Source organism: Buteo buteo, chromosome 7, assembly GCF_964188355.1.
Source record: "Buteo buteo chromosome 7, bButBut1.hap1.1, whole genome shotgun sequence".
Taxonomy (NCBI): domain Eukaryota; kingdom Metazoa; phylum Chordata; class Aves; order Accipitriformes; family Accipitridae; genus Buteo; species Buteo buteo.
This window is the reverse complement of record NC_134177.1, coordinates 23,146,348-23,174,053: the sequence shown is the minus strand read 5'-3', so window position 1 is coordinate 23,174,053 and position 27,706 is coordinate 23,146,348. Positions and strand designations below refer to the sequence as shown.

The 27,706-nt window shown below is 36.9% G+C and overlaps 1 protein-coding gene across 1 annotated transcript in view; it reads left to right on the top strand.

Annotated features, from left to right (window-relative positions):
• Positions 1-27,706, top strand: part of CLSTN2 (calsyntenin 2) — a 99,998-nt gene that overhangs the window by 55,197 nt on the left and 17,095 nt on the right. Inside the window, exon 7 of the mRNA XM_075031889.1 lies at positions 18,433-18,595. Within this exon, the coding sequence (XP_074887990.1) occupies positions 18,433-18,595 (163 nt within the window). The remainder of the gene's footprint in view (positions 1-18,432; positions 18,596-27,706) is intronic.

Genomic DNA, 27,706 nt, shown 5'->3' with positions numbered 1-27,706 from the left:
CCATTTGCAGACCATACATATTACTGAGCTCTCTGAAGAGTGAAAAATAAGTTCATTGCAAATCTCTTAATAGAAATATCTAACAGGCAGAATCCCTGCACTTATCATCTGAGCAGAAGGCAGATCCTGGAGATCAGAGAAAGTGGTTTAAATTCCAGATAAATTCAGAAATGAATGATGAGGCCTCATGAGTGAAACAAAGTAGAATTCTACGTATGCTGTCTTGAGATGGGAATAAACTCACAGACCAAGAGTTCATTTCAACTGTCTTCGAAGACAGTTTGCTCAAAAGCCCACACTTCTTTTCAATTTTGGTTATGCATAAGTTTTAGAAAGGACATTAATAATGCAAGAATGTAAGACTAACACAGTTTGGGCCTCAATGTACATGCAAACGCTATCCTTAATCTATTTGGGATCTACTTCTTATTGATGTATTCATGACCATAATGTGTACCTTTTGGAAATAAAAGGGTTTCATGCTTTGTAAAAGCATTAATAGTCAAAATTCAAAAATTTAATTGAAAACTTCAATAAAATAATGTCAATCAGATTTCAGGTCTCAGACTATGAAACAAATGAGGTATTTGGGCTATTTCAGTTAGGAGGTCAAAGGATCTGGCAGGTTTTTTTTTCTTCATGTTATTCTTATTTGTTAAGTGGTAATAATGTGTTTGGTTTGTGAATAATTCTCAAAGACACTATCTCCCTAAGTCTTTGCATTTTTAATCTCTGGTCGTATGTATAGGCATTTGGATGTATAACAGCTATAGCAGTTTCTGTAATTTAGAGAGATGTTTAACAGAAAATTTATACTGACAAATCATAGCATAGCTCAATATCTGGCATATAAATAAATATGCCTTTAAAGTTGGAGACAGAAAAATCAAGCTTGCAATGTTTATTCTGGGTATGATTTTGGTTGCTCTTTTTATTCCTCAGATTCAGTTAGATAAGGGTTGTTTCAACTTGATTGAAAAAAATGTTCCCATGTTTCATTATTAGGTAGAAAGTATATTCATCTCAGAACATTGATCATTCTTTCCGTTTAGAAAGAAGCAGTTTCCCACCCTGATAGGACCAAGGAAGTATTTTATTAAGCCTGACAAGTTGCAGCATTTCAAGGTGGGATGTATAATGCCTCTTTCTTCCCTTTCTTTTCCTGCTCTCTGCAGCAGTAGATTTCAAAGGGTAAATCCATGCTGACAGTGGCCATGCTGCATTTCTGAAGCAAAGTTCTTTGCGTTATCCTTAATAGTTTTATTTACTCTTTTATATGTTCAGGTAACTCAGTTGTGGAATGTTGGTATGGTCTGCAAATAAATAGCAGTAACCATCTTATTAACTGCTAGATCTCAGAGCACCTTACAAAGACCATCAACATAACTGTCCCCTTTAAAATGGAAAACATTTGGGAAGCAGTGTGTCTGTCCAATAGAATGCTGCTTTTAGTTTGCTAAAAAGATATGAATGGGTAGGATGATCTTTTGAATGAAATTGACAAAGAGCATAATTCAAGTTCCCATGTTAATAGAACTGGGATATTATAATAATTTTCATCTATAAATATTACATTTACAGGAACTGATTAAATGCTAAGCTTTGTTTAAAAAAAAACCCAACCACCATGTAGATTGCTTTTCTAGATCATCTTCTACCTTTGGTAATAGGAGGAGCTTCCACTGGCCAAATATCATTTTACAAAGAGTAAATTCTTCTTGTGCCAAAACTGATTTTTCAAATGTACTTAAAACTTTTCCAAATAATTAAAAAGGGGTGAAAGGGAAGCTGATGGATTATTTGAAAACAACATGAGGTTAGCATTCTTCATTCTTGTTCTAGCATTATTTAAGCACTTGTTAAAATTAATTTTAGACTGTAGCTTGTATTACTTGCTGATGTGAAGAAGGTGGTGATTGTAGAGCATGGACATACAGAGTACCAATGAGCGTGGATGAGTGTGGTGGTTCCTGTATATGTATTTTTATTTTTTATCACTGACTTAGCACCACAAATTAGCTAAAAGCAAATAATATGAATGAGATTTAAAATTTGATAAGTAATCATTTTATAAATTATTTAGGGGTTTTTAATACATATTTATGAGCCTTAGTAATAACCTTTATAGTACCTAGTGTTTCGGATAGGTCCTAGTTCTCCTAAGCTTAGTGGCATCCATTAGTATATTTTCTCCTGAAATATATGAAATATTTGTCTCTGTAAGATATTTCCCAGAACTCTTTATCTGCATATTTGGTGTATTTCTGAGCAGGAATTGCATAAGAAATGTTATGTGGTCTCATACTACTAGTGTATATTTAGGTTTATGCAGTGTGTATAGAGTTCCTATCTAATGATGAACAGACTCTTAGGCTTCTCTAACCTGAAAGCATTGTGTGAATTTTCCCAGTAGTAATGCTACAAATACGGGAGTGCCACACTTATGCTATCTTTTGGCATTTGACTAAGACGTGTCTAGTTTGAAAAATTGCGATAAGCATTATAGTAGAGTGAGAAGCTGAGAAAGCTTGTTGTTATTGTTAGGACTGCACATGGGATACTTAGATAATGCAGGGCTTTTTTTTTTCCATTTTGCTGAAATGCAGTTGCAAAATTTTATAATGGTTTAATGCTGTATACAGCTAAATTAACTGTGAAGTTGAACTTTTGTTATTGTATAATGAATGTAAACAGATGGTAAATTCACTTTTTTTAATCATACTATGTGCTTGTTTTCAAGCGGTGCGATCAAGTTGGGGTCACCTCAGCCTAGCTCAAGACACTAAATCTGGACCTCCATTTTAACTGCCTAATGTTGTTACTAAATGAGCTTTTGAAGATTTTCTGTTGATGAAGCCTGAGGAGAATGGTGGTCTCTTTGAAAGTCTTCAAAGTAATATACTTTTTTCTATTGACTCTACAGGGAATTTAGCTACCTGTTTTATGAAGAGCAGATACGCTAAAAATGCACACCCAACTTTAACACCTAAATTAGATAAATGAAATCATTGCCCCTTCCTCTAGCCCCAGGTGGCTTGTGGTCTGTACATTTATTTTTATAATCCATAAAGACAAGAAAGAAGGAGATATAAAGTGTATGGGTCAAAAATATCATCACTCAATCAAAGAGATCAGAAAGCACGTTATTGGTCATAATTGATTATGGTTAGTTGAGTGTGAAAAGCTAAGCAGAAATCGCTTACTTTAGGTGTGGTCAATGTAGAGTTTATCTACTTCTGATAAACACTGCTATATATATAGTTTACTCACCTTTTAATGTCCTGCTATTCTGTTGATGAATGAATGTACAATTCAAAAATATTTATCTGGGTATTCTCAAAGAAAAATATTTTGGTTTAGTACAGTTGCAGGACTAAGAGATTCAGTGAGCTCATGATCTATTGACAAATTTTGAGTAGTTCTTTTGAGATTTACATAAGTTCTGTGGTATCAGGAACATCAGGCATAAAACTTCAACTGGGTGCTGTATAAACCTCAAATGTATACTATATAACATTTGGAAAACTAGTTTGAAGGAAAAGCCAGCATGTGTAATTATACTACAAAACTGAGTTTAAACTCACGGCTTGTTGTGATACAGATGTGCAGAGTGAATCCTGAGTATTTACTGTGGGTTCTTTTGTTTTAATTTTTTACCATGTTATGTTTTATTTTGTTTTGGGAACATCTGTCTAGAATGCACATGGAAATGAATGAATTTATGGAAGAGTTGTTGTTGTGGTTTAACCCCAGCCAGCAACTAAGCACCACGCAGCTGCTCACTCCCTTCCCCTCCACCCAGTGGGATGGAGGAGAAAATCAGGAAAAGAAGTAAAACTTGTGGGTTGAGATAAGAACGGTTTAATAGAACAGAAAAGAAGATACTAATAATGATAATGATAACACTGATAAAATGACAACAGTAGAATCATAGAATCATAGAATCATTTAGGTTGGAAAAGACCCTCAAGATCATTGAGTCCAACCATCAACCATGCCCACTAAACCATGTCCTGAAGTACCCCGTCCAATAGTAAAAGGACTGGAATGTACAAATGATGCGCAATGCAATTGCTCACCACCTGCCTATCGACACCCAGTTAGTCCCCGAGTGGTGATCCCCTCACCCCCACTCCCCCCAGTTTCTATACTAGATGTGACCTCACATGGTGTGGAATACCCCATTGGTCACTTTGGGTCAGCTGCCCTGGCTGTGTCCTGTGCCAGCTTCTTGTGCCCCTCCAGCTTTCTCGCTGGCTGGGCATGAGAAGCTGAAACATCCTTGACTTTAGTGTAAACACTACTGAGCAACAACTGAAAACATCAGTGTGTTATCAACATTCTTCACTTACTAAATGCAAAACACAGCACTGTACCAGCTACTAGGAAGACAATTAACTCCATCCCAGCTGAAACCAGGACAGTTGTATTTGTCCTAATGAAGATTTTGAATTTTTTAGCCACAACTAAAGCAATATTTTGTAAAATTCTAAGAAGAAAGTCTGATGACTGTGGGCTTTTTTGTACAATGAACATTTTCTGATACCTAGTAGACTATTCTTCCTTAAGAGAGCTGAAAACAAAACAGTTTTCTGATACTCCTTTGAGATCACTAATTCTGACAGACAGTTGGACTACTAAGTGGTGTTTGACCTTACATCAGGGTACTTTTCTGCCTTTTGTAAGTTCATGATCAAGCGGTGTTAATTAATAGGAAAAAAAGGGAAGAAAAAAAGAAAAGGAAAAAAGTAAAACAACACTACCAGTATGAGTTACTGTTCAGTAAAGCTCTCTGTTAAAGGTAATCAGTATTATAAAAACAAAGGGCTGTCAAAATGGAAACTATTATTATTGTTATTATTGTTATTATTATTTAAACAACAGTAGCAAAAGCTGCTAAATGCTTCTTTAACTGGTCTACTCACCTCCTGGCTTTCTAACTTCTGCTGAAATCATGCTGCCTCCTTCATTGGGTAGCAGTTTCTGACAGCCTTATGAGAAGGGAATATTGTTTCTGAAACAGGGGGCCGCTTCAACTGCACCCATTATATGTACTCTCATTTGGTGACCACTCTTCAGCCTAGAAAGCCTGGAAAGAGGGGTGGCCCAATTCAGAACACCATGTTCAAATCATGTTTACTAGGCTTATTTACTTGAGGGAGAGAAAGGCAGAGAGGGAGAGTTTAATGACCAGGAAAAATTTGCTTGCTGATGAAGAATAATCAACCTGTTACCTCCTAATCCTATGAATATTTCTTTAAAGGATCATTATAACAATTTATACAATTTATTTTGCCTTTTATTACCTACCAAGACTTTGTTATTAGGTAGCTGAAGGAGTATCAATAATAGTTTCATTTAATAGTATAGTTAACAGTTATCAGTTTTCTGTCAGCTATGTTTCATTTCAATAGTTTAATTTCAATTTCAGTCCAACTCAGTTATTAAATATTTAGTTTCTGAAAAAATTTTATGTATTTTGGGTGCTCTGGTAATTTCTCTATTTTTAGCAGTTTTTAAATCAATTTGTTTTGATACAAAAGTCCCCTGAAGTCCTTACAACTAGAATAAGAGACTCACAACTGGTAGAATACTACAAATTGGTCTGAGAAAATATTTACATTGATATGAGCTGTTTGGGGTTTATTCATTTTAGTGATTATACCATGTTGACATTTTGAAAACCATGTTCCCTTTTTATTTTAAAGCATTAGAAATCCAAAACTGTTCTGCAAACCTGTTTTCAAATTTATTTCACTCTGTTACAATAAAAAAAACCCCAAAGTCTGTGAGTGTATGTATGCATATGCATATTAACATATATTATACATTCATACATATATATGTACAACTAAAAGCTAGAAAGTATGGAACCATTGAATTGTTTTTAACACATCCTTCCCCACCCACTCATCTCTCAATCTTACAGTAATGTACAGAGTAGTCTAGTGTCTTCTAAGAGACAGGAGAAGAATCTGTCCAGGTAAATAGCCAGATATATTTCAAAATAGAATGGTTTCTGATGGAAAATGGCCAGAAGTAGTATCATGCAAGATCTTATCACGGGACTGCAAAATGAGAAGCTAAGAGATGTCTGATTTTTTTCCCCTCTCCTTTCTTTTTCTACAGTTAACGAGTAAAGGTTTACAATTAGATTTTTTAATTCCTTTCAGCTTTTATACTCTGAAGGTTGGTTTGCAGATGACTTAAATGTCATATGTGGTTGGAATAAAGTTGGCTTCATTAAATGATGGAGTAACAGAGTGGGTATTGTGATTACAAAAGAGGGCACAGAATACTGTGATGAAAGACAGTGATCTACTCTGCCTGGCAGAATGTCAACAGCACAAGGGAGACTAACAGACTCTATCTAGCAAAGAGGTCAATGTTACAATTAACATCCTCTGTCTAGCATATGGGGCAGGTAGTTTAGACAAAACCAGATAATAAATCTTGGAAAACTCAGAGTCAGATCTATATACCTAGCTCTTTTAAACTAAGGATGGTAAACAAATCAGATTAGACCTAACTCACAGTAATAAAACATTTGCTTCAGTTGCCACAGGGTGACTGCTGTGTCTTTGTTCACCCTCTTCTTTGAGATAAAAGACGTCTGCGATATCAGTCAACCTCAAAATAAAAGACACTACAGAGCTCTGCGAGATTCATTTTTTGATCTCAGGAAAATCAAAGATCAAAACATGTCTTACAGCTGTAAGTCTGGTACTAAATACAGACTCATCTGTTCTAGGTGCTTGCTCTTCCTTCTACATTCATTTGAATATACATAGAGGGGAAAGGGCTGAGGAGAGAGAAAAAGGATTGCTTTTATTTGTCACTACAAGGTAAATAAGCATTTCTGATAAAATGCAACATGGTGTTTTCTATGGGAACATCAGCTATAGCTATAAAGACGTATACTTGGCAAGCATGCTATATGAATGTCTTTTCAGGAATTAATTTTGGACGAATGGGTATTCTTGGTGTATTTTTCAAAATTCCTAAAAGATGGTAGTTCCCTCAATAAATTTTTTGAATGATTTAATGGACATCCACACTCCTGTTTGACATGTTAAATAAACCATACTGCATAATAAATATCAGAACTCAAGGTATTCTAATAACATATTCTACTTATATTTTCTTAAGAATACCATACAAATCTTAGGGCTATTTCCTAAACAGTCTATGAAAATTTGGGGGTTTTTAAGTGAAAGTAAATGTCTAAATTGTATAAACACTAAGCAGAAGAAAAAACATGGACTAGATAGTGAGTAAACAGTTGAAAATACCAGTTTGGAAGGACTGTGATTAGGTATGTACTTATTTGCATATAGCATTTACTTGAGCAAGGTACATGAGAAAATCCATTAGATTTATACTCAATACATTGTATTGAATAGTTCATATTGAAATACTTGTTTTATAAGTTATACAAAATATAATTTTAAAACAAGCAGCATTAAACTGCATTATCTTTCAATTAGTGAGATTACATGGGCAAAAAAGTGCCTCCCAAGTCTTCACTTCCAGTACCCCTGTTTCAAAATATACTGTAATGGAAAATATCTTCTGCTTTGCTTAGCTTCCTAAATAAGGTGTCAGTATAGTGACATCTGAAGAGAGTTTTAGGGCCGTTGTTGTCAGGGTTTCATACTGTCTGTCCGTGGGCCTGGAACTGGTACCTGATTTAGAATCTCAGACTTGCTCCACTGTCAGTAGAGCCCTGAGAATGAGATTCTTGTGGTTCTTGCCCACCTTTCTCTAATCCCAAGAGTTTTCTCTTCCTTTTATGCATGCAACTAGAGGTAAGAAACACGAGCTGTGTTTCTAGTTTCCTCACCAAAAGTCCTCTGAGGAAGCGATAACTTGCTTAAGAGTTGCATAAGGAGCAGGGAAGTCTTTCTTTCGATTCCTTCTCTGGTTAACATTCTTTTTATACTTAGTTGAGGTTCCAGAAAGAAGGGATTAATTTTCACAATGTTCAATCTCCTTTATTCTAGGACTGATCATACACATTCCTTTAAAACTGCAGAATTACATGGCAATAAAATGCACAGATCAGAAGATATGCTGCTTTAAGCTCTTTGAAAGCTAGTTTTAAAAGAAATAAATTTAAAACACAAATATGGAAGAATGTTTATTTGGTTTTCCAAATTCTCCCTATTATGAAGCTGACATATCAGCATATGTACTAGAGACATCCAAGTTCTGATACAGACAGTAGCTATGGGCAAGCTTCCTCACAAAGGAGTACAAATTACTCCATCTAACAACCACTACTGCTAACAATTGGAAGAGTGGTGATGCTGTAGTCTTATAAGCATAAAAGCACTGGTCCAGAGCAAAGCAATCTGGTTGGGTTGTTTTTTTGTTTTCCTTCACTGCCTGCCACTGTCAGAATTCAGGAGCTTGCTCAGAGAGACTTTGCGATCAAATTTGAGCAGGGCTATGCAGGCTAAGGTTCCAACTACAAGTTTTATGTGGAGGTTAAGTGTGCAACAGTATTCTTATGGAAAAAACACTGAATTTGTAGATTGTGATAATACTTTCAATGTATCACCTGTTAATTTAACTGGTGGGAGTATATTGATTCCTTCTTTTCCTATATACAGTATATTTTTCTTCCAGCCTGCCTTAATTACTACATACATACTGTATCTACTATGCCTTCAGAGGCAGGGCATATCGATTTTACAGACAGGGAAAAAAAGCGTCGTGTGGGGGAGCTGCTAAAGGATAAATGTAGAAAGGTGTCCTGGTTTCAGCTGGGATAGAGTTAACTGTCTTCCTAGCAGCTGGTACAGTGCTATGTTTTGAGTTCAGTATGCGAAGAATGTTGATAACACTGATGTTTTCAGTTGTTGCTCAGTAGTGTTTACACTAAAGTCAAGGATGTTTCAGCTTCTCATGCCCAGCCAGCGAGAAAGCTGGAGGGGCACAAGAAGTTGGCACAGGACACAGCCAGGGCACCTGACCCAAACTGGCCAAAGGGGTATTCCATACCGTGGGACGTCCCATCTAGTGTAGTAACTGGGAAGTGGGGGCGGGGAATCGCTGCTCGGGGACTAACTGGGTGTCGGTCGGCGGGTGGTGAGCAATTGCACTGCGCATAATTTGTACATTCCAATCCTTTTATTATCGCTGTTGTCATTTTATTAGTGTTATCATTATTAGTTTCTTCTTTTCTGTTCTATTAAACCGTTCTTATCTCAACCCATGAGTTTTACTTTTTTTCCCTATTTTCTCCCCCACCCCACTGGGTGTTGGGGGGTGGCAAGTGAGCGGCTGCGTGATGCTTAGTTGCTGGCTGGGGTTAAACCACGACAAAAGGGAAACCCAAAGAGATTATTTTAAAAAAACTCAGTAAATAATACGAATATTTTAGAGCTTTATTTAAAGGTTGCTGAAGAGGTTGTGGAGATATTGGGGACACATTTGCAATCTGCACAGCTCCACTTAGTGGTCAAGAATATACTGACCCTTTGCCACAAATGTTTTAATCCTTTTCAGTTTCAGTAATGTTTAGATTAAGTAAAGCCAACACATGTGGCAAATATCTGTCCTAATGCACAGAACCTATTACTGAGGTAGAATAAATAATGCTACAAGATGTAACAATTTATATTACCAGATGAATTTGATTAGTCTGTGTTTGCACTCTGCTTTTGTTTATTTTCAATAGCTCTTTCCCAAAATGAATATCCCGGAAGATTATATTGTAGCATATAGCCAATTTGGAGTGCATTCTGTTGATTTTCACAACAGCAAGTTTTTACTATAAGGCCTGCATATTCATAGCAGGAATATATTTTTGTTCATTATATTAGAAAACACAAATGCACTAGGTAACCCAGCTATCCGATGAAGTAAGCACGTCCTGAATACGAATTATCTGCATACTGAATTACATACTTGCAGTCTACACTAGGACATTTGTAGCTGTATATATTTTGTTCTTGGTGGTGATGGGATAATTAAAAAAAAACCACAAAGAAATCATAAGGTGTTTATAGACAGTGAGAAAGAGAGATAAAAGGTCAACTGTGTAACTTATTTCCCTATATCACTTAATCAGCTTTTGCACATAGCTCAGCTACTGAAATTAAGGCAAAGATTTATTACAAAAAATCAAAAGAAAGCAGCAGAGTTTTAGCAAAAGCAATGCCCTAAGGTACATTCTATTATTTTTTTTTTAAACTAACATGCCTTAATTGTAGAAGTCTGTGGATGAGAACTGACAATAGAAAAACAGATACTAGATAAGATAAGATAGATACAGATGGATAGATATTAAGATACTAAATGAGTTTCTAAAGTAACAGATAAAAGCTCTTTTGACAATGTCTTTAAAGTTCCCATTCATCAGAGACAACAGTTATAAACCCTAGCATGAGACAGGAGAAAGCCATTTCTATGCTCAGCTTTGGATTGCCTTCACGCAAAACTCATCAATCTTGTGCATAATGACTAGGCTGCCTAAAACTCTCATGAAATTTTATTTTTATTTTGCATATGTAAATATACAACATTTTTCTTTAAAAAAATTGCAACTATGTGTAACTTTTTCACTTTTACTTGAAAACCACTGCCAAATGTTTCCAAATAAATATCTTTTTCAGGATTGCTTTCTTACAGTGGCAGTATTCCTTAGGTCCCTATTAAAGGTGTAATGAAACTGTCCTTCAGAACCTTTAAGTCTGTTGCCTTTGAGCTCCCTGTTTGTATGCAGTACAGTACTTTCTCTCAGTGCTATAAAAATATATCAAAATATATAATAAAAATATTTTGATATATCAAAATCTATTAAAATTTTTCTATCAAAATATCTTGGAACCATTTAAATGTCTATTTAGTGTCACCAACAGAAAAGAACAACTGTAAATTTTTACAAAGCTCTTTCACAAGGCATTAGTTTGGAGATGTAAAGAAAAACGTGGTATTTTTTAAACTCAAAATAATATCCCTATCCCCATCCAAATATCATCTGTGTTCTGCTCTGAACAAGGGTATTGGGTGTCATGCTTTGAAGCAGATTTACAAATCATGTGGCTGCTTTCAGAACAGGGCAGAGGGTTTGATCTGGGTGCTGTAACTGAGTGGATAATGCTAATGCCTTTAAGCATAAAATCAAAGGGAGATTCCCTCCATTTGTTGTGTTTACTGAGGTGAGATAAAAATGCAGGGCCTGAGTTGTCTCTGCATGTTTACAAAGTTTTCATAATGATGACCTCTGTCAGCTCTATCAAGATATGCTTGCAAATAAGGAAATTATTCTATTGTTAAGGGTTTTGTTTAAGCACTGTACATACTTTGTACTGGAGCCTACAAAGGATTTGAGGTAAACATTTGGCTTGCAGATTTATAACTATAGTAAATGTACATCCAACGAGAAAGCTTTGCTGTTAATAAAAGCATAACAATGATTAATAATATTAACTATTAATTAATAAGTGTGATAATAATTCAACCTCTTAATGAAGATATTATGTGCTGCAACACTGTATTAGTGGAAACAGTACCTTCTTCACCTTCTGTAGACTTTGCATTTTTCTAGACATGCACAACCATTGGAGAGGACATTTTTGTACAGAAACAGTGACAGACTAAGCATGACTAATTTTCTATTATGCTACTTTACAAAAATATGCAATTTATAATCCCAAGTGTACTCCTGACCTCCCTGCAAGCAGAGGTAAGCATTAATATTCTAGTTGCTTGGGTATTGTAATCCCTATGTGAATGTGGTTCTTCCTTCATTAATGATCCCATTTTGCTATAAATGAATATAATAGCCTTCTCCACTATAATCTTGATTATAGAGTGGCCTAAATGTTTTACTTATTGAAATACTACCGAACAGCAGAAAACAGATTTATTGAGAGGACACAGAATTCTGCTGCAATGAAGAAAAGACTGCTACTGAAGTGCTCCATGGTCTAACAGTTACAGTTCTGTAAAGGCCAGCACATCTTGGAGTCACATTCCAGCAGATGCGCATCAGTTCAGGCAGGATGATTTATACTCTGTAAAGTTAGGTTGAACAAACAGAAGTGCACTTTTTTTTTTTTTCAATTTAAGTCACCTCTGTTGATAAGAATTTAACTGTAGAAGTGAAGTAATTCATTCAATGTTAATGTTTAATGGAAATCATACTTAGAATTTTTCCATAAAAAGGAAAAGAGAGGAGGTTTGAACACCTTTGCAATTTCTCTGTAAATCTTTTATTCACTTTCAAAAAGTTAAGCTCTGTGTTTGCAGTTTTAAAATACCTTCAGTCTGTGACAGAAATGAAAGTATTGGTCAGATTGGTCTCACCAGCCCAGCTATTTGCAATGACTACTACGCTTTTCTTAATAAACCACTGTATTTTCAAGTTTTTAGCACATAACTTGCTGTCAGTAGTCAGTCCCTTCTTGAGCCCAAGTACACAGAGAGTTGTCCCTCTGAGAAGATTCCCTAGCCCCATTAGCATTTCCTTTGGCCATGAGCACCACTACAACACAGCCAACATTCTGACCTAGTTTGGGTTTGGTTTTTTTTCCAGAAGATTCTAGATAATTTCTTCCTATGTGGAACTATTTAAATTTGAATCAATCAATAAGACTGGAATGAAGCCCAATTTTTATGAGAGTTAGTGAAAGAATGTGACCCAGACAGCTGACCAGTTTGTTAGCATCATATTTTAACAAAAACAAAATAGAAGGGGGGGGGGGCAGAATTAAAAGAGAAAAAAAAGCTCCAATAGTATTGAATTTATTGTTTTGATATCAATTAATATTTGAGGTGCTATAATAGATTAAATGCTGTAGGCAAAAAGATAAAATGCTAAAACTTGTAGCAAAGGGAAAGAGCAATAGAGGTGCTGGGAAAAAAACATCTGAAAGACAGATGGGAGGGCTGTGTGTCAGAGGGAAATAGGAATGCGGGAGTTACCTAGAGGATAAACTCCTTTATTGCTGCTTGCAAATACTTGAAATGGAGAATTCTTTCAGAAAAGAAAACTTAGCATAACTTGAATTGTTTACTACTCTGCTGATACTAGCCAAATCATAATGAAAGAAAAAATGGAAAAGAGCACTCCAGTTAAGTTGAAAGCATTTTTAGCATTTTCAAATGAAATTGTTACAGTTAGTACCTTCACCTCGTTTGGGTTTTTTTGTTTGGTTTTTATTTTATTTTCTCTTTTATGTCTGAAGTATGTTTACAATGAAATATCGTGACTGATGAAAACCATTAATTTGGGATTTTTTTTCCACAGAGAATATAGGATTTGGGGTGGTTTATTTCTAAAAGGGAATTTTAAAAAGCTGTTTTGCAAAGCAGTTCTGTTCTTATTCTTGTGAGCCTCCCAGTTCACATTAGTAGTCAGCAATTAACAGAAGGGAAGTATTGTGAAGCTGGCATCAGATAAGCAAGAGTGGAACATAGGAAACAACAATGTCTATGGGGTAGGGCATAGCAAGTTTTCAAAGAGTCCTTGTTTAGCCAGAATTTGTTCTGCCTCCACCAAGGTATAACTTCTCTGAAAGCAGGAAGCTAATTTGGAAGAGGACTTGCATTCATGTTATGTAGTTACAAGCAGCTCCATACTAAATAAGTGCACTTTGTGCAGTCCACTGGAGTAGCCAGTAGTTGTGATTCTGAAATGAATGCACAGATTTTATTATCTAGACTCCCTAGACATTTAATTCTCATCACAGCTGATATAAATATAGAACTTATTCTAATCTTCATGTGAAAGGAGTACAAACTTAAAATAAAGCCTTATACATTTGTCATCCTTTAAAAAGGATCTGATTCATAAATATCCGTGTTGCTAGCGTCAATGACAAATGACATCCAGTTTTTCAAAACATGGTGGAACGTGCATTGTAGAAACAATGTCCACATAACCTCCCCCAAATATGTCATACTAGGAGTTGTCTATGTAAGAAAGTCATCACATATCAGAGCATGGAGACATCTTATGCACCTTTCAAGAACTTTGGAGGGGTTTGTCTTTCTTTTTCAGAATGAGGCCAGAGGAAGATGGTGGTAGTGCTGCTGCTGTACCTCATAGCCTGGTGGTTACAGCAGTCACCTTTAAGATAGCAAACCTGAATTGTAATTCCTGTGGCTAAGAGGATTTGGACATTTCCCATCTTTAAGAAGAATGCCACATCAGAGGGACGCCGTTTCCCTTCTGTCACCTTCAGTGCAATGGTGTTTACGAAATCAGAATTATAATTTAGCTGGGAAGAGACCTCAGGAGGCCTCTGGGCCAACCATATCCTCAGAGCAGGGGCAGCTATGAGCTTGGACCGGGTTGCTCAGGCCTTTATCCAGACAGGTCTTTAAAAATGTCCAAGGATGAAGGCACAACCTCTCTGGGCAGCCTGCTCTACTGCGTGACTGTCCACACAGTGAAATGAAGGCTTACTTTATATCCAGTCTGAACCTGTCTTGTTTCACCATATATCCATTGTCTCTTTGCCATAGCATGTACCACTTTGAAAAGCCTGTCTCTGTCTTCCTGGTAACTTTTCCCTAGGCACTGGAAGGCTACTCTTACTGTCCGCCTAATGCTGCCCCACTCTGAGCTAAACAAGCCCAGTTCCCTCAGTCTCTCCTCACATGGCAAGAGCTGGCCATTTTGTTGGTCCTCCACTGAATTAATTCCAGTTTATCAAAGTATTTATTGTATTCAGGGGTCCAAAACTAGGCATGATATTTTAGATGTGGTCTAATGAATGCTGGGGGAGAGGGGTGTTGCATTGAGAGGTTCAGAGCATGTTAAGACACTACGAAAGGTGTCAGGAAGTGAATAGAGTGGCATGCTCTGTTTTTTAGAGCTGGATCAAGGTGCTTTCTTCAAACAACCTGTAGAAAATAACAGTTCAGACCACTTAGGCAGAAAGAAGGAGTTTGTGTCTCATACCTGTGCTAAATAGTGCTGTTAATAGTAAGAAGAGAGCTCTCCTTGCCTGCCTTTTCTTCTTCTTACTGCTTTTTTGTGGATGTTTGAGTGTATTCTGAGAACACTTCCTCAGCAAAGTCTCACAAACCAGAAAGATGGAAGTAATATTTGCTTTCTAAAGCAGCTCTAAAGGGATAATAGTCTCAAAGTACACACTGAGTAGCACTGATAGGATGTGCAGAGCTGTTTGCGTCGTCAAACTCAGTGGTCTGCTGAACATTACTTAAGGGATTTTCCAGAAGCTAGTTACAGGGTTGTGAATATGCATGGCTCTTCAGTACTGAACTGAGGCACTGGGACACTGCTCAAAGTACAAATTTTGTGTATCTAGCCAAACAGGTGAATGATTTGCATGAGTATGCCACATCTGACCTAAGTGAGGCTAAAAAAGCTGTAAACTGTGAAGTGCATGTTCTCATGTGTGCATGCCTAGCCCTCATGTACCAAGCCATAAAAAGAGACATTTTGCAGACCAACAAAGTTTGTTTCTAAGCACCATGTGCTTCTCAGACCAAAGTGCTTTGATTTCAGTTTGTTCCTAAACATTCCAATATAAAACAGAAAAATAGCTGACATTCTTCATCAGAAGATGCTAATAGCTTTAATGTTTTGGGAAACTCACTTCATCAGATTTATATTGAGTCTGTTTTCATCTATTTCATAAAAGCACATTCCAATGCAATGGCTTGTAATCAGCACTAAGACTTCAAGCTGGTTAATTCACTGTGATATGATTAATATGTTTTAGAGGCAGACTGACATGATAGAGTGATTAGACTGTCCTAGCCATCCAGCAATATTTGAAAGCCAAGCTTAATCATCTGTAATTTTATCCCATTAGGATAACTTTATACATTAGATTTTTTTTAAATAAAGTTCTTACTTGAGATGATGAAAATTTCTTTATTTGCCAGAATAGTATATTTTATCATTTCATTTTCATGGCTTCACTGCAATCACATTACACATTCTGTTGCCACTGTGGAATGCATGCAGGGAAGAAATTGGCTTCCTATGTTAAGAAGGTGAAGAAGGTGTCTGAAATGACAGCATAACAAATTACACTCCACAATTATTTATTTCATTATTTTGCTGCCTGTGAAATAGCCAGGCATGAAATACTGCCTGCTGCTGAGTGACTGGGAGGTATTCCAGAGTTTTTAAATAATTTTATTGCTTCCTTATAGAATATTTGTACTGGGATCCAGCAGAGATACTTAAAGATCTTTTGGTGGATTATACATGTGTCTGTGTACCTAAGTTGTACTGAAATCGTATGACAATTAAGCACCTGACTAACTCAGGTGCTTTTGAAATCTCAGGAAGTACCAAGCTAGGACTTTAAGTGCCTAAATTCCATTTAAAGTAAAACTTGATGTGTTTATGTGTTGAAATTTAAGGAAAAGCATGCAAGTGATGGTTTGAGGACTTCACCAAGCTGTCTACACTTGCACTATCTTATGTTCCAGAATGTATCAGAAAAAATAAGGGTTAGTAAGCACTTTGTCTAGTGTGGACATCTGCAGTTGGACATCTGCGTTTTTTCTTGGAAGCACTGGAATCCAGCTGCTGGAGTCTGAATTGTGGAACTTATGTAATCTTGCTTTTCCAGAAATTATTTTCTTTGAAAAATATAACTGCCCTACTAGTCAATAGAGTAACTGAGACTAGCTATGTGTTAACATGCTCTTTGTGTATATGATGTCCCAAAATGTTTGGGTTTGCTATCTTAAAGTGCTCTTGCTTTGATTAAATATGAGGAGGATTGCTCACTCATTTAATAGCATTTGGGGCATCCCAAGTGATGCAGTTTAGGGTTGCAAAACAGAAATACTCTGAAACAGTTCTCTGAAAAGTGTCAAGTATTAACGCCTGTAGTTTTTGTCATGCAAGGTCTCTCAAACTCAGGCACTTCATTCATTTTATTGTATATAAAATGTCTGACACATGCGGCCGTGATGCATCACATTCTAATGATCAGGTCAGGAAACTTGGCAAACTGTTTTTCCTTGAAAGGGAGGACTGCATAATACTATTCGTGATTCCTGTTTGTTCAATAAAGTTTTCAGTCTTCCAATTTATTTACTTTCAATTTTGGTTTCAGTTCATTTAACCTTCAGAAAACATTTGTGCTGTCTACTGCTTACAAAAGGAAGGCTCTAGCAGCCCTTTGCTGCATTTATCTCTTGTTGTGGAGCTATGATGTCTGCAGTAATAAATGTATCCATTTGAAATAGAAGCTATTAAGTTCTTGTTGAAATGTCTTCTGGAACAAAACATTAGCTTTTGCTTTCAAAGGGCAGATATTGCAGCAGATAGCACTTAACCTGGCCAAGGACAAAATGTTATGTTTAAATATCACTTTCCCGCTTCCCTCTATGAATCAGCAAGGATATCTGCATTCAAGCACTTTCATTTCTTAATACATCAAAACAAGAATCTCTACAGAATTGAAAGTAGCACGATTGTAACTATTGCTTTATTTTTAAAAACAGCCCACCCATCCTACCAATTTGCTGTGATTTATTCCTTTGAACTTTTAAATATGAAAGATACAACAAAGGAAAAAAGAATTGGGCAGGCATTGATATTTACACACTAGACTTCCAGCTGTACATTTCTGAACTAAAACCAAATTTGACCATCTTGCAGTAATCCCTGGTTGTCCAGTGCAGAAATTCATGAGATTTGACACTAATACTGTCATCTTGAAAGTATGTTGTAACTGTGGCCATTGCTTTTCAAAGCTGATGTATATCAGCAAAACCATGTAGATCTTCATTCTGCCAACTGTCTGGGAAAAAGCTCAAGACCAAAACATGAAGCATGGAGATTTGATTTTCCTGCCCAAATCAGGTAGACAAATAGACCACTTGTCCATCTGTGTGTATACAGAGCACAACAGAGGTTCTTCTAGCACTATGGAGGTCCTGATGCATTGCATAGTACTTTTTCTAAGTACTAATGCAATAAGTTAATAATGGCAATTGAATCAAATCACTGATAATAACTCATCAATCTACTGACTAAGTGTTATATATTTTCTTAATTTGAAGCTAATAGGGATCTCCAGTAACTATGTCGATAGATCCCAAGTATGCATCTCTTACATACAGTTTTGTAATTCTCAAAAGTCAATATAAACATTAAGAAACTAATATTATGTATTAACAAATGTGAAAATACAGAGCCAATACCAAATTGTCTGATTTTCCTATTTTATCCGTGTCTTGTTTTCAAAGAGTGTGTTTTAAGATGCCTCTATTTATCAAATATATTCTGCAAGTATAGCATAAGTATTTATCAACATTGTTTTAATTTTCATTAATTTTAATGATGTATAAATTGCAATAATGTTATTTTTTTCGATGAGTGGAATTTGGAAACAATACAATTTAAAAAATGTATGGGATATAAAAATTAGTCACCTGGCAATAAGGGCTAATTAATATTTTTCTCTTGCATTCTTTCAGATTTGTGATAAAGAATGGCATTACTACGTTGTCAATGTTGAGTTTCCCGTTGTTACCTTATACATGGATGGAACAACATATGAACCTTACCTTGTGACCAATGATTGGCCTATCCACCCTTCACATATAGCCATGCAGCTGACAGTTGGTGCTTGTTGGCAAGGTAATATGACAGCAAATAGTCGACAGTAGAATTATGAATTCAAACCAAAAAGAATCTTATTTGTCTTGCTGATTGCATAGTAAATAAATTACTAAAAGGTTGATGGTATAAAATCAGAAGTAAATCCAGAGTTAATAATGAATTAAGTCCAAGGATAAAACGGATGAGACATTAACAGGCTTTGCATTTCCATCATCTAAAGACGTGTTGACTACAGTTTGTTTATTCAACGTTAAAAATTGTCAACTTTATCTTCTGTCTTCACTTCTTTTAATTGTTTCCCTTGTTCTCCAGCTTTCAGCAAACTATCTAAATATTACTCTGCCTCAAATTTCTTTCACAACTCATGGCCTTATCCTGTGCTCTTCACGTGGGATGTATATCACCAGTAATTCCACTAATTTAATCAATTCACTCCGTTATAGACCAGATGTAAAGTGAGAGTAAAATATAAGTCACAACCCCAGAGCCATATTTGTATGGGCCTTTGCTTAAATATTAGGTTTTCCTGGTTTTTACCCTTTATAATCCTGTTCTTCTCATTCTTTCTTCTGGTCCTTATGCCACTGTTTCTTTTTCTGTTCTCTGCCTTACACCTGAAGCAGTCCTTTTTTTCTGCTCACATGCTCTGGTGAAATTATCTCCATTACCCTTCCATGTTGATTTGCACTGTGTCTTGTTTTCAATTAAGACAAAGTATGAAGTGAAGCAAACTGTATAATTAGGAAAAAATGCTTTAACACAGATTGTGTTTCTTCCTCATTCTTTAATGTTGGCTCACTTTCTCCGTTATTACCTTGTTTGCCCGTTTGTATATCTACTCATTTACAATATGTTATCTGCAAAATTTGGACATCTTATGCATGGCAGAGCTGTTCAGTGTAAGTAGTATTAGAAGCAAATCCAGCTGTTAGATTATGAACACCTTAGAGTAAAGATCCAATCTTTACTTTGATGCCAACATGCCGAATAAAGCCACACTAATGCTAAAAACAAGATTTGATAAGTTTTAAATATTGATCAGTGAGGTAGGTATTACAATAGTTAGCTAATCAGCATGACACTAATGCCATATATTTGTTAAAGTAGAGACTGATTCTTGTCTAACTTGGTCTGCTTAGGATAAGACATTTTGGCCAGTAAGAATAGCCTAAACCTTTACATTTTCAAAGTATTAGAAAACTGCTTTACCATCACTTACAGTTTATTTCAGTATAAATATGCATTGATTTTGGTGTCATAAGCCATTCAGGGGAGTCCTTGTTAAGAGGATATGAGGAGTTTCTAGCTCTGGTTTGCTCAGACTATTTCCTTCCCTTTTCATCAAAGTGCTAGCAGAATAGGAACACAGGGTTTAACCTCTTCCTTCAGAAAGGACAGGAGGGGGTTTTTTTTCTGTCTTTACTAAACAATTTTGTAGTTTCAAGTCCACAGTATCAATTTATCAAAGTCAAATTATTTGAAAAACAATCTCAGCTCAACTAAATGAACCAGAAGAAATAACAGTCCTTTTTCTTACCACACTAATTCTGATTTGCTCACAGCAAAAAGCAAGTCATCATGACTGTGGGGCAGCTTAAGAACTGGTGGGGAGCAGGAAGAGAGTATTTAGAGGGCAAAGCAAAAAATCAAGAACAAAAAGAATTGTAATTTACTCTGTTAGCACTAACAGGAAAATCTGCTACTGTTATGAAGGTTTACCTTTTCATATATGACAACTTTCAGTTCTGGTCTGGAAACTGGGTATTGTTCTGCTGTTTCTCCAGGAATCAGAATTTATGAGAGAAGTGACTCTTTCAGCCCTGGTCTTTTCATCCTTCTTGTCTTTCTCAGAGTTATGTCATGCAGGAGTCTTAGGCACAGGAAGAGAATTCTTTTCTTTGAGATTAGTATTTCCTGTTATTGATATTTCAATTCCAGAGTAACTTTTTTCTGACTTTTATAGCCTTGTTTATAGCATCCATTATGAAAAGTTAGGTTAGTTTTTATTTCTACCTTCAGCTGTTCAAGTGAAATGTAAGAGCAGTTTAAGTTCAATGCTATTCTCCTGAATCTAACATGAAAACAAACCCAACATGCAATCTCTCAGGCCTACACGATAAACTTGAACTTTAGCCTATGATATGCTCACTGTCCCATTTGCATCAAAGTATTTGTTTTTTTTTTTTCTTTTTGACATCAGCATTCCAGTTGTAATGGGCAAGTCTCTCCTACATTTTTACCCTTGCCTTGGCAGTGTAAAAAGCATGCCTGATTTGTTTGTTCCTCATTTTATGCAATATTTCTTTAAATAATGTGAGTTGAGTGCTAGGACTTTCCTAAAAGGAGGAAAAATTAGCCTTTTCCTGAAAAGCAGAGTCTTGTCTGAGGGGCAAGAGGGTATTAGAGGCAGAAGTTAGGGTCTGAGCGTTTGGACAGCAGCCTGGAGATGAGCAGAGTGAAGATGGCTGAAAAAGCAGAGAGCCAGACTTTAAAGGTGATAGGAGAGAACCTTCCTAGGGTCTGTCAGGCACTGGGTAAAGTTTACTGCAACCCAGGAAGTCACTCAATTACCTAAAACAAAGCCTGGGGGATGGTTACCAGCTTTAATAGCACATTGGGCATAAGGAAAGTTGTATAAAAAATCTTTTTTGCATTTTGTTCTGGCATAATCAATATACATTTTCTCTACTTAAAATTAGGTATTCTGGATGTTACTCTAGTATAATCCTCTTTTTAATTTAAAAACCTTGGTTATTTCTTCAGGGAGCTCATTAAAGGGAAGATCTAGGCAGAGCTACCTCATTGATTTAGGGTTCTATCACAATGGTTAGCGTAGAGTTAATTGGTTTTTATTTTATGTAGTTCATGTTTAATACTGCTATACTTTATGGGGGATAGTTCATTTGAGGGTGGGAGTTAAAGCATTATCTTTAGGCTGAACTGTTGATTCAGTCACATGTGACCCAAAAGCAATGACAGCTGGAGACAGAAACTTCTTAACCTGTTGCAGCCTATGTCCAACAGTCTTCATGCGTGGCAAATCCTAACTTACTTTTTAGCTGTGATTTCAGTGACACTAGGCCTGGAAAATGGTAATACTGATTACAGAGCTAAGCAAACTGGACTCTTAGTGAACTAACTGAGGGTGGAAATGAACAGTTTAGAGTGCTAGTACAGCTGTTCCTGAAATTAGGCCTTTATGTACCCTAGTAAAGTTTGACAGCTTTCTCTGCAGATACTTAGGGTTAAGGATATAACTTAATTTTACCTTCTATAAAAGGCTGTTTTGTTCACATCAGTTGTCTCGCAGATGATTGTCAAGGGTGTGGTGTTGATGTAGGTGGGGTTATTTAGGTCCAAAGTGCTGTTCTGTCTCTAAAGGTGGAAGAAATTTTGAGGCAAAATTACTCTTCCTCAAGAGTATCTAAAGGACAAAATTGACTTGCTTGTATGTGTGCTTCCCAGAACAAAAGAGACACCAAAGAGAACATGTGGGAAGTGTGACCCTGGCACTGTGTCTGAATCCCTAACTCCCTGAAAGGGTATTAGAAGCAGACGTGGTCCATCAGGATAGGAGAGAGCTCCTCAAGGCTCAACTTCATCTCTCATTTCTACTCTCTTCTTCTCTAGCAATAAAAATACTCTAGCTTTGCCCTTCCAGCTCAAGATTCTCAAGAGCTTTCCAAACAATAAGAGGTAACACAGTTCTGCAGCAAGTAAGTAGAATTACTCTTACTCTGAGGATAAAGTGCAGTATCAAAAGGGTAGGTGATTTTTCCTCAGGTCACTTAAAAAAATCTGCATCATGGCAAGAATAGAATCAGACTTCCTGATCAACCACAAAATTGTTCTTATTCTCCCTTTTAGCTTTTGCAATCCTGTTTCATTCTCCTAAGCAATACAAACAAATTAGGGTTAGCTTATCTTGCAGCTGCACTTTCCAGGAACTTACCCTATAGTAAGTTCTCCTCTGAGTTCATTATTTTTGATTCAGTTTATCTGAGGACATAGCAAATGGACCCTTTAACAGAGTGAGACATTTCTTCCATTAAACCAAGGTTTATAGGTTCCCACTCTGATCCCTTTATTGCTAAATATTCTGTGGCAAAGGCAGCTAGAAGAAGGGAGCAAGTTACATGATTTGGTAGTCTAATCACCTTTTGTACCACAGGCTGCAAACAGACTTCTTCCAGGTTTCTCTGAAAAGGTAAGGTCTTGAGTTCACACTCCTTCCCTCCCAAAATGACTTGTTTCTTTATACATCATTCCCAGAGTCCTGTCAGTAAAGCAGTGACACAAGTTAATGACTTGGCACAAGGTTATATTGTAGCTTACCATGACTGTAAGTCATCATTTCTAATAATGCCACCTATTCTAGAGTGCTGGATCTTCACAGTGTAATTATGCTGGCCACATTGCGCAGGGGAAGGTCTTTAGGAGAAGCCTGTCAACAGGCAAACTTTGTTATCATGAATAAAGCAGAAGGCTAATGTAGTTCCTGTTTTCTAAGAAATTTCTGTTTTCTACTCTATTTTTCGTTTGTATTCTCCTGTCATTTTCCTCTTTCCTTATCCTAGGCTGGATACCAATTTTTTTATAGAGTCCTTCTGTGGAATAACCTTATTAACCTTATATGTCAGCACTCTGCTGACATATCAAATCACAAAGTTGCAGTCAGAGAACTGACTTGACTGACTTACTATTCAAGGCAAGAAGAATGGTAAGAGTTAAAAGTTGGAGAGGGATCAGATCACTGAGAGACAAATACACTGTGGACAGTGCAGCAGCAGCCTGTATCACTCAACCTTGGACTTCCCCCAGAAATTAAGATATTCAACAGGTACTGTGCATTCTAACACCAGTGGATCATGCCTTGGGGGCCGACATAGCTTGCACCAACCTGAGGTCTCAGTGGACTGATACAAGCAAACAAATTAATGCAAGACCACCTAGGCAGATTTCAACATAATGTGATGCCGAATATCTGTATACTGATGCTTCTGTTAGTACAGCAGTGTTCTCTCTGTATTGCCTTTCTCATCAAAAAGAACATGGAGTAGATTTCAATGCACTTCACAGATCTTTGCTGGAATTTTAGCTGTGGCAGAAATACAAATACATGTGGAATGTTAGTTCAGGAGGGTGTTTTCTTGGAGAGCTGAATTTGCATTCAAATCTGTCACAAATTCAGCATAGATACATGTCCCTTATTTAATTGAATTTCTGCACTGGGCACTATGCACCAGCACAAGAATGTTATTTGGAGAATACAAATATAGGGTTTTGGGCAATATTAACATACTTGGACTCTGATCTACTCTAAGATATATAAGATTGTAACATTTTTCCGTGATTGTCATAATTTCCCACAGCTGCCCTAGAAATAACAAAAATGTATTGGCTTAATTGTGAGAGATTTTAGAGTGTTTGTTTTTCTTATCATCTTGAGAAAAATTATCTTAAATAGCATAAGTTATACCACACTTTTTGATCTGTGAATCTATTGCACAGACATAGATTCGCATGTGCATACTTAAGAGGAGGTAGCCCTTAGTGTTCTCTGTACTTGTCTTATTTCAGATAGTGTTTTAAAGCCTAAAGCTGTCTGTGTGAGGTTGTCAGGTTATGATATCTACTGAAAGCAGGGGCAGACTTAAATAGTGCCATGTTTGATAAGTAATTTTCTGAGTAATTTTCGTCTGAATGATATAAAACAACACTAAAACTTTTTTGTGCTGGGAAGCTCTGGGTGTATAAAAACTCAAGTCACTGATTAGGACTACTCCTGAAATCTATGTTAGGTTTCGTCCTGTTTAATAGCCAATCTACTTGTCAGGGAATTAAACCCAGCTCCCTAACTGCCATAATAAAGAGATAAGATAAATTTGGGGGCTTGGACCTGAGGACGTCAGGCCCAGAATGTCTTGCAGCTGCTTCCAGATTCACTTCAATCTTTATGTTGGGACCCTGAATAATTGATCATTCCATAATTATCTGGCTCAGTATAACCAGAGTCTATAATGTCTTAAAAGAATCACATCTCAGTTGGAAATTCTCTTGATTCATCATTTCCAGTGAAAACCTCATTGTGCTTAGACTGCCCTGATAATTACTTGCTCATTATTAGGCTAGGGCAAAAGGCCTAAAAGAAGATCTGTGAGCTCAATAAAGAAGTCACTAGTTTTGATAAAAAGGCATGATAGTTCTTTGGAGATTGGTAAGTGAGTGCAAACAGCACTTTACATGTCTGAAGTCAAAACAATACCACTGTAAATGTTAATCAAATTCTGTCACACTTTATATCAACCCAATGTGAAATTAAAAAAAAAAAAAACACACCAAAACCAAAACAATGTCATGGAAATAGGCTCTGCTTCGTTAATGAATGTGCCTTAACCCCATGAAGTCTGAACCCTGAGAATCTTCAGTGTCCCCTAGACTCTCCAATGTTATATTTAACAGAACCTCCTCATGGCTAGGATCAGAAGGTGTTTGCTAGATGACAGTCCTTAACTCCCTAAATTGTTATTCATCTGAGAGATTCTAGCTCTTTATAACAAGGTGACGTGTATACTAGAAGCATTTGTTTTCCTCCATGTGTATAAGGGAGTCATCCTGAGTGATGTGCCCACAAGTAGGACAGGCATCTGCAACATACTAATCTAAAATTAAGTAGGTTAATTAATTCTTTATTTGATCTGTTGTGTTTGAAATTTCAGGCACCAACTGCAATTGTGCTTGTGACTATTTAGGAATATGCCAAACACAGCGATACTGTAAAGTTTTGCTTTCATTGGCAGCTGATTAATCCCCACTGAGGGCTGCTGTGTGGGTGCAGCATGCTGCCTTTTCTGGTGTGTGCATCTTTCTCTGACTTGTGCTTCCTGCTCCAGCGTGCTGTGGTACTGGGCTTGGTATGAGTGAGCACAGGCATCAGCTGTGAATAGCGCAGGAGGGAAGTAGCACTCAGAAGTAGTCAGAGGGTTATAAAGTTCTTGTGGGGAGGGAACACCATGACCCTAGTGTAGGAGGTGCCCCTGCCTAACCCCACCCCTAGGTTGCAGCTAATATCATGGGACATTAGTAGACCCTGATAATTCTACTTATCTAGATAATTCCAGTAGCAGCATGCGCTTTATTTTTTGCAGTTTGTTCTGAGCCCTGTGCCTATTTTATGTCTCACCTGTGTCTTTCTCAGAACTGTAACCCAAAGGGTCTGCTATAATGGTTTTACCTGGTGGGAAGCCCAGCAGGCCAGGGCAAGACCCTTCTTCTTCTGTATGTTTTGGTGTCAGTGTGTGTGCTGTACTTGTTCACCTCCACCAGCATTCACACTCAGCAGAAAAGGAAAGCAACTCAGAAAGTCTTTATCGAGGCGACCCAGGGTCAAGTTCTGGTGAGAGGGCCTCTCTGCCCCTAGTGCCCGAGCTGCCTTACATGCTCTGCATTGATAGAGTTCCAGAACAGATCAGAACCAGCATAGAAGAAGAAGAATCTCAGTCCAGAAAACAGTTATTATTTTATTTGGACAATGACTAAGCAATGAACAGCATTGTAGTGAATAATTATGTATGTCAACAGTTCCTCTGGATGCCTCCCACAGTCTGTTGACACCACCTTACCATTACAAGGATTGAATTAATGCCAAAAAGCCAACATCCATCCTACTTTATCTGCCAGACTTTGGGAGTGGATGTGAGTGCTGGCTCAGGTGGAAAAAGCGATGCACAATTTTATTACCAAGGTCTGAATAACACTGTGGCCTGTGTTGCCTCACAACTGTGATGGTGACCACAACAGCTACATTTAAAGAAGTGAAAAAAACCAGTAGCTTCAAAAATATGTCATGCAAGGGTCTGTAATGAGACTAAGTGATGTTGTTCTATAGTGTTGTTTCAGTCTTTTTTGTATTACAGACATCAACCTAATTCCCTTACTGACAGTAGGGAAGGTTCCACTTTCCTTTGTTGGTCGCACCATTCAGCTTAGTCCTAACTACTTAACTATCCCTCAAGAATTAGCACTCATAGTATATTAATCCATAGTAATCAATAAACATAGAGCTAAGTGAAATACATGTAACGCAGTTGAGGAGTAGATTTTCTTATTCTCTCAGGTCTTGATTCTAAACATCATAGTGGAGATGAGCTATATCTCACTTGTAAGAAACAGCAAAAAGACCCTGACAGCAAGAAATCCCATGAAACTTGCTGAGGCAATCTAGGTTAACTGGATGGCCTGACCTCTGGGTAGAAACTGGAAGAAACTGTGTTACAGAACACTTTTATTTTTCACCGCACCATGACATTGGGAAGTAGAAAAAATTTTAGGACACTTGGATTACCTCAAGACCATGATCACTGGAGATCCACTTTGTTCTTTGAACTGTTGCTCTAGAGGCTTGTGTAATCTATTTAGGTCTTCCTCATTATCTCAAAAATATTGTTGCTTAGGCTCAGTTTGGTGTCAGAACCAAGAGGTAAGTTCAAAGTATCTTAAAGCAGTAAGAGCTTTTGGGAGTAGCTTATTTCTTTTCCTCAGTTGTTTCTCAGCATGTGGTAATTTGGTAATTTCAGTGATGAGTCAAATCCAGGCAATGGAACTGAGCATTCCTCCTGCCCAATGAAGTCAGTGGCTCTGAGCTGCCTATCAGCTGCATGTGGAGCTGCACAGGCATGATATGTATCATGCTGAGGGTCAAAGGATCTGTATTTGAAAAGATCAGTATTTAGAAGAATTTGGATAATATTCTGTAAAAATGTTACTATTAGCATTAGCTACAATTATGCACTGTGCTTTAACATGCTACAGAATTGCCATTTTCATGGTGGATTAAATATATTCATACTCATCTAATCTTGAGAGCTAAGAAATTTAGAGTGACTAGGATTTGGAGATTGGCTATCCTGGGCTAAATTTGCACCCACTGAGAAGCTGAGGTCAAAATCTTGAAGAATATTAGTTTGCAGAAGCAGAAGGATAGACAGCATTCAAACATACTAATATAGTAGAACCAAGCATGAATAAAACACTGATGCAGACAGGAGTAAAACAGCCAATTGCTGAGGAGTTTCAATTTATTCTGGTAGTTTTTTCTTCTTACATTTTTTGAGATTGAAAAACTATATT